This window comes from Channa argus, chromosome 13 (assembly GCF_033026475.1).
Source record: "Channa argus isolate prfri chromosome 13, Channa argus male v1.0, whole genome shotgun sequence".
Classification (NCBI taxonomy): Eukaryota; Metazoa; Chordata; class Actinopteri; order Anabantiformes; family Channidae; genus Channa; species Channa argus.
The window spans coordinates 4,776,490-4,784,649 of record NC_090209.1 but is presented as its reverse complement, the minus strand read 5'-3'; the positions used below and the strand labels follow the sequence as shown (position 1 = coordinate 4,784,649).

At 40.6% G+C, this 8,160-nt stretch overlaps 1 protein-coding gene across 1 annotated transcript; it reads left to right on the top strand.

Moving 5' to 3' along the window:
• The first annotated feature begins 831 nt into the window (after window positions 1-831).
• Window positions 832-6,732, top strand: mul1 (mitochondrial E3 ubiquitin protein ligase 1). Its single transcript, XM_067527271.1, has 5 exons — window positions 832-983; window positions 1,940-2,085; window positions 2,196-2,283; window positions 2,437-2,557; window positions 4,047-6,732. The coding sequence occupies exons 2-5, from the start codon at window positions 1,966-1,968 to the stop codon at window positions 4,774-4,776; spliced, it is 1,059 nt and encodes a 352-aa protein (XP_067383372.1). The 5' UTR covers window positions 832-983; window positions 1,940-1,965; the 3' UTR covers window positions 4,777-6,732.
• Window positions 6,733-8,160: the final 1,428 nt, after the last annotated feature.

The window sequence follows — 8,160 nt, the reverse complement described above, 5'->3', positions numbered from 1 at the left end:
TACACATGGCAGGTTCAATTATTTCCCCATGCACCCAGTAACCAAAGCACTCCAGAGCTAAATTCATTTAGCTCACTCTTTTTTGTGTCTTTTATAAGAAAACAAATTTAACTTAATTTTCCACAGTTTTCTGTGGTTGTAAACTGAATATCTTTTGTGTTTTTGTCCAGGTCTACTACATATTTCTTTGAATCTAAAATGTTCAGGCCTTGGGGAAAAACTCTTAAATCTGTTATGTGGAAACTTGGTGTGGAGGAGAAAAAGCACCACCACAGGTATTTTACCCTAAATCAGAACAAACAATTTTAATTTATTTTACTGCATCCACTTTGATTTTTTTTATCCTTCAATCTACTATACACGTGCAAAACGCCAAAAAAATTTAACTCTGAACTTCACATTCAGTCCATTTGCTCCTGCAGATCAGGTTATCATCAACATAACACGGACTGTTATCACTTGTCCTTGATCTCTGATCTCTGGATGCAAATACTAACACGGAGGTAACATGCTTTACGGACTGATTGCTGAATGAATAACATTGCATTGAGTTGGATTAAAGACCCATATAAGAGACACATTAGGGGATCAAGGATTTTCTATCAGCTGGGAGTAGGTCTTTTTGTTTTTCTTTTTTTGACACAGTTAATCCAATAAGGTTTTGGGTCACTGGCATGTGTGTTGTCTGTTTTGTAAAAAAAAAACTAATTAAACTAATTATGTGTGGAACCTACTGAGTAGTGTTGAAACATTGGCAAGAGAAGACTTCTGCTGTGCTAAGAAGGCGATGATGAAGAAATGGGTCTGAGAAAGTCTGCAACGATTCGACAGCGACACCTGGTGACTGAGAAGCGGAACTGCATCTAAGGGCTGCGTGGCGTTTGTTGTGAAGTGTGGAGGCTCCAGCTGTTGTTAAAGCTCTGTGACGGAGGGACGAGTCCGAAGACAGGGCTGACAAAGCTTTTTACCGGTGTTCCGTAAAGGTTGGTACTGGCCACAGTCATCTGTAACCTGTCAGCTGCACTGTGTTTGAAATGGGAGGTGAAGTGGTGTTTTGTCAGGGCCGAGGCAAAGCTAGCAAACGGCTAATGTAGCTAACGTAGCTCAGTCGAGGAAGTGCGGGACTGAAACATACGAAGGACAAAGTAGCGAAATAGTTAAACCACGATGCGTTTGGGGGTTTTAGGGGCTTCAAACAAAAGGTTGTGCGAAAGTCTCTCGGGTACTAATGACGAACAGAGGCGCTTATCAGCATGCAAGGGTGCTACTTGAGAGCTAGCAGTAAGTTAGCATGTGTAAGTTAACTTTGTGGTGAATCATTACCGACCTGGAACTAACATTAAGATGGTTTCGATTATTTAGCGATTAGGTCGCAGTCACGTTGTACTGTGAGGAATGTTTGATGGACAAAACTCTTTCCATGTAGCCTCTAATAAACCTTTATGAAACCTTTAAATGTGAGTATCAGTAGAAACTGATCAGCAGGGACTGATACAGTAGCCTTGCATAGTACAAATACTTTGCAATTATTGCAATACAATTATAGATACTTTGGATGTTTGAGGACCTAAGGTGCTGCCTAAATGGACCTTAGCCACGTGACGCCGTCCTCTTAAAGACCTGAAAAAGAAATAGTCACCAAACACACACACACCAATTTTTAAGTTCCACAAATTCTTTGCTACCAGATGATTTTGGTTTTGTCGTGAAAGTAAATGGTTTTGAGCATTGAGCTGTTAAAATTATAAACTGGCATAATATGGGAATGTTAATTATACTAAAACTAGCTGTCAAATTAATGTAGTGGGGAAAAAACAAAAAGTATTTTCCTGTAGAAAAATAATTGAATATAAATAAATGGAAAAATAGAAAATGTCCCATTTTAGTCGTTATAGTTACTTATACCACCAAGATTTGTTTTCCCTCAACCCTCTCATAGGGTCACTGAATGCTGCAGGTGACAGGATGGACTCCAGTGGGAAGCCCTCAACTGCACAGATCGTGGTTTTAGCCACCAGCTCAGCCCTGACTGCCATCTTCTACTCCATTTACAAGAGCAGAGCTACGACCGTTGCCAGATTAAAGGTCAAGAACGTTTCTGGAAACCCTTGTCTTTGTCATGTGACTATCCGAAGTATGTAAATGCATAACCCTCTTTTATTCCATTTGTTAATCTTAAATGTTTGCTCCTGCAGGAAGCTAAGAAAGTATCCATTGACCAGGACTTAAAAAATATCCTGTCAGAAACCCCTGGAAGATGCGTCCCATACGCTGTCATAGAAGGTGGGTTGGTTCACCTTGGAAAGCTTAAATAAACTGACTGTGCATTGTATTGTACCCACAGTACAAATTTCCATTATTATGCCATATCATTTGTTTGGGATGTGCCATACATAACTAAAACAGTAACTTGTCCTTATTTATTGCAAACCACAGGCGTAGTGAGATCTGTGAAGGAAACTCTGAGCAGTCAGTTTGTTGATAACTGCAAAGGTGTCATTGAAAGACTGACACTGAAGGAGGAAAAGATGGTGTGGAATCGCACTACTCATATCTGGTAAGTCAGTGACAGGGTTAAAACCAAGTTAAAAAGTATTCCGAATATACTAAATGCATATTTGCATAAATATCTGCTTGTATGTGTTGTTGAGCTACGGTTAAAGTATTTCAAAACCATGAGGGAGGGAGAAATTCATATTTCATATGTTTTGCCTCTATGATGGTGCCCCACATTTTTGAATTAATTAGTGTGAATGCCATTACTACTCCGTGCAGGTCACGTGATGTTACAGAGAGACCTTGTTTCCTCACAACCAGTCAAATCTTTGCATATAGCAGTTACAGCCTCATTCTATCCGAGGCAAACTTATAGACAGCAGCTCACTACAACAACAAGCAGATCAGCTTTCTTGCTATAGTCCCTGTTTTATTTAACTCTCAAAGAGGAATGTCCATCTTATCCTCGTCTGTAATTAACCAGCATATAAACCTAGTTAGCATGGCTGTCATCAATTGAAATGCTGGTTTGGTCTATTATTTGTACTGACATGTAAGACTGTGATGTGACAATATGTATTGTATAATATTAGAAAAACATCTGTTATTTCATAATACGTGGAAGCGTGAATGTCACACAGAGAAAAGTCTTCCAGAACAGGAGAATGTGTATTCAACAGTAAGCCAAACAATATTTAGCTGAAATGATTTGTACAATATATGCAACCAGCAAATGAAGCAGCACTTACAAACTTTAAAATTCTGAGCAAAGGTTTCCGTGCAACCAGAGGCCATGTTCATCTTTACAAATGTCATGCAAACTTTCTTTTTTTTTTTTTATTCTTTTTACTAGTTAATATTAGCTGTATGGAACAATTTCTGAATAGTCTCTCAGTGCATGGGGTCATGCTGTGAATCAATTATTCAACTTTTTTTAGTTTTATTGGTTCTCTTGCATGACAGATTCTTTAATTCTGACTGGATGTTCAAGTGCAACAAAACTGGAAATCCGTTTCAACCCAAATATATGCTTCTTAGAGGGGAAAACAGTGGCAGAGCATGGTGCTACGATGTGTGTGTATTATTGAGGTCAAAGTGGGCAGTGGAGTCTGACTGGAGTGCATTCGATTAAGAGGTGGTTCCACCCTACTCTTTAAGAATATAATGGATTCCAGTAACATGTTTACAAAAATTACAGACTCCTTTAACCACATTAATCATTAGCCTCCTATGCTGATTTGAAATGCATCTGTTGGTTATGAAGAGTTTGACTAAAGTTTTTTTTTGGTGCATTTTCAAATGTAATTTGTGATTTAACAACATGGGCAAAAGACTGACTCAAATGCTGACAAACGAAGACATTGTGTCACATGTAGCGATTTAGTTGTGCTGGGCATTATAATCGCTAATTATCTCCTGATTGGTCTATCAGCGGTCTTTGCATATAAATAACAATCAGCAAAGCCCAGTGATCCAAAAAATCGATAACAAAAATGATCATTAGTTGCAGCCAAAAACAAGGCATTAATCACTGTGATATTTCTGAACAGGAACAGCACAGAGAAAGTTATCCACCAGCGCACCAACACTGTTCCGTTTGCTCTCGGGGCTCATGATGAAGCTATAACTGCCACAGTCCGGGTTATTCGTCCACTAGATGCTGGGGAGTTGGACCTGGAGACTACATACGAGAACTTCCATCCCACAGTCCAGTCTCTGTCCAACGTTATCGGCCACTTCATCAGCGGGGAAAGACCCAAGGGCATCCACGAAACTGAGGAGATGCTGCGGTTGGGGGAGAGTGTCACAGGTGTAGGAGAGCTGGTCCTGGATAACAACCTCATCAAACTCCAACCTCCCAAGCAGGGCTTCCAGTATTTCCTCACCCGGCTGGACTACGATTCTCTCCTGAGGAAGCAGGGGAACAGTGTCAGGTTGTGGAAGATTCTGACACTTGTCTTCGGCATCACTGCCTGCACCACACTGATCTTCATCCTGTGGAAGCGCTACGAGCACCGCAAACAAAGTAGGAAGGAGAGGAGCATGCTTGAAGAATTTAAAGAGCAGCAGAAGAAACGCTTGCGTGAACTCAACATAGAGGAAAGCAGCGTGTCCCCCACCAACTGCACTGTTTGCCTGAGCCGGGAACGCTCGTACGTGTTTCTCGAGTGTGGTCATGTGTGTGCCTGTGCTCAGTGCTATGAGGCCCTGCCAGGGCCAAAGAAATGCCCCATCTGCAGAGCCATTATTAACAGGGTGGTGCCTCTTTACAACAGCTAATGTGGGCATCAGTAACTCGAAAAGCGAAAATGCATGCGATGCATATGTTACATACTTAGCATTTTACTGTCATGGTACCACTGGAAAGAGTTTTCTCAGGCCTGAAAGGAGTAATCTGCGAGAATTTCTGTCGCACTCATCCTCATAGACAAATGATAGGTTCGTCTATGCCGAGTGTTGATACGATCACATCTCCCATCAAAATCTTACATTTGTAAATTGTAATTGTGATAGAGAGAAACAGAATCCTTGATTTCATCTTGGTAAAGAAAACTCAATTTCGTCTTTCATCTTCAGAGAGAAAACAATATCTCTTCGAACTTGGACAAGAGCAAAAAGTCCATCAGAAAAATCTCGCCAGAGTTTCCTGATGAGGCTCAACTGTGGAAGTAAAAACATTTTTTTTTTTTCTTATCCGACAGCTTGGGGCCCCCCCCTCCCCCTGAGCCCCTGCTGTTCTGATTGTCCAGCCTGTCTTCCTTGTTGGTGTATTTAGTGTGCGTGGGAAACCAAAACAGACTTCAACGATGGACATATTTTAGCTGAAGCTGAAACTAGTCACACCAAAGGGAACCGAAAGGGCACAACGTCACTTCAGCTTTTTATTTACAGCAGGGACATGAAACGCATTCTTTTGGCCCTTGACTATGTGTAGTATGGACAACCAAACTTTGCAGAAATATATATTCCACCGGATCTCAAAATGCAGAACCTCCAGATACTTTCACGTTTGCCAAAGCAGCCAAAAGCTTCTGAATTAACTTTAAAGTATAAATTTAAAAAATACATTCACTACAAATCCTAAACCAAACAGTAGAGATGTGCTACACTATAGATTGTTACATGAACAACATGCAACTTTTGGGAATCAGACTATTGCTGGCATGAGACTCAAAAATAGTCCACCCTGCTCTGCACAACCCTTGTTTTGTGACTCCCTATGTAATTACGGTTAATCAACATAACAGTAAATGTTACGGTAAAGCAGAAAGAAGAAATAGTCGTATCTGATCAGTTAGAAGGACAAGCCACACTTGAAATCTTATAAGGGCTCATCTCTGCACCGCTGACACTTCAGTGAGTCTTGAAGGAGCCTTTGACAGCACCTCTCCACATTAAACGGCGACTTGGCTGATTTTCAAATTGCATCCATTTGTTGTAATTTGGTAAATGAATATGAATAAACGTCCTTCTGCCTTCCATGTAATAAAATATCCCTCTGGTTCTTGAAAAAAAAAAAGCTCCTGTGGATGAGATTTTCTGATGAAGTCATCTAATTGCTTATACTATGGAGAATTAGTCAACGAGCTCCTCCTGAAATCCTTTAGATGACATAAACGAAGCTGAGAAATTTCAGATATCATTGGTTTTCACAGAGATATTTTAAGAGAAAGAAGACAAGAAACTTCAGTCCTATCAAATGTGCTTATGTGTTTAGAAGAACAGGCTTCATGTGTGTAACTGACCATTTTTGTGGTTAGTTTAAGCCCCACCTTAGGTTGTTCCTGACACTCCCCTACATACTGTACCTCCACCTCTTCAAGTCGCACACTTAATTACAATGCAGTTGTTTGAAAGCTATTTTTGATTGTAAATGGTACAAAGACACCAAGATCATATGTTGAACCCTGAGAATCGTTTTTGAGTTTGATGTCAGCATGCCATCTCAATAAAGCTGGGATAGACTCGAAAAGCTGCGTGTAATGTTTCTTAATTGCGTATAAAATAAGCATCCAAATACTTTCAGAATAAGGACGACGCAAGTTTGATCCCTCTGAAAAAAAAATGCCTGTTCAGTGCCTATGAGGATACTCAGTGTGAAGTTGACCTTGGAGATTTTATCATCTGTGTCCAAACAGCAACAACATTCTGCATGTATGACAACTGCATGGCTCTGCGGTAAAAGAGTCCAGGTGATAAACTGATCACCCATTTAAAACACTGGTAAATGGTGAATGGTGAAAAAAAAAATTTTTCCTTCAACATTAAAACCATTAAAAGCTTCTGGAGTGTTGTTAAACAAAGTTGTGATGCAACAAAGTGTTAAACATGCCCCTGTCAAAACTATGTTTTCTTTGCTGGCATCTATGGGATTAATGAATTAAACCTCAAATCAAGCACATCAAGTTATCAAGTCTCATTCACACCACACTAATGTGGTATTTCAGCCAGAAGACACTTGTAGATTAGTTGAAAACAAGTGGAGAAGAATGAAGAGAAAAGGATGATGAGCCAATGAAATGTTACGTAACTTCAGTCTGGAGGCCGTGGCAGAAAGGAGGATGGTTGACTAGATCAATGCCGTCCTGGACAAACCATCTCACCCATTCTGCAATGAACTGTGGCAGACAGGAAGCACATTCAGCCACAGACTTCATTTCATTCAGTGCAGTCATTCATTTGACGTCAAATGTCACTAAACATAGGATCACAAACTCATAAAAACAGAGAGGACAGATCCATTGTGCCAGGTTTAGCAGCAACTGCAGCTATGTTTCATCATCTGTCACAGATACAGGGTAATACTGGACTTCAGAGCGAACAAAGAGCAAAAATTGATCCAATAGATTTCGTGATCATCCCGGCTTTAAGATGCTGTCAGGAAATGGGGCCATTCTTATCCTTCGTCTTGTAGCAATCAGTTCAGCCTCCCTGACAGCTCCTTTTCTTTTATTGTGTTTTGTGGGGGCTTTGGCTTCGGAGAGGCCTCGCAGTTAAGTCTTTGATTTGTGATGACAAGGCAAGAGAAAGTTTCAAATATTTCCATTTTAAAGAGCAAGGTGAGATGGATTGGGGTGGGGGTAATTGTACAAGCTTCAGCCAGGGGTTTTTGTCTTGTTCAGGAGAAAAGGGGGCAAGCTGACACTGTCCTGTTCCTGTCGTATTTCCTCCAGGTGCCTGCTAACAAAGACAGGTGCAGCAGGTGCACAGACCAAGTGGTAACACATCTAAATCTCATTCAAAACTAGTACGGTGCAGCAACATCGGAAGCATAACAGCCACTGAGCGTTGGGCCGTGAACCTGTGTTTCTTCTGACTGGTTCTAACCTCTGAACCGTCACTAAAGACAAATTCTATGTGAGCCGGAGCTGATTTACTTTAATAAAGTCACAGTCATTGTGTTAGATAAATAGAAAGCTGTTAGAAGAAAATCGAGACGTCTGCCAGGAGAGGGGGATGTCAGCCTGTGAAGGAAGTCAGAGAAAACATGAAAAGATATAAAAATGTGATGCAACAAGCTCCGTTAGTGTGAGCAGCTGCAAGTGTTGCTTCATTTGAAACTGCCAATACATTGAAATATTCCGAAACGAGACCTAATCTAATAAGCACTCGTTCCCATATTGCTATCGATTGCATAAAATTAATCAATCCGTGAGCTAATCC

Coding starts and splice junctions, on each gene's coding strand:
- mul1 (XM_067527271.1), top strand. CDS start 1,966: ATGGACTCCAGTGGGAAGCCCTCAACTGCACAGATCGTGGTTTTAGCC. Junction 2,086..2,195: donor CGACCGTTGCCAGATTAAAG/GTCAAGAACGTT, acceptor TTGCTCCTGCAG/GAAGCTAAGAAAGTATCCAT. Junction 2,284..2,436: donor CCCATACGCTGTCATAGAAG/GTGGGTTGGTTC, acceptor TGCAAACCACAG/GCGTAGTGAGATCTGTGAAG.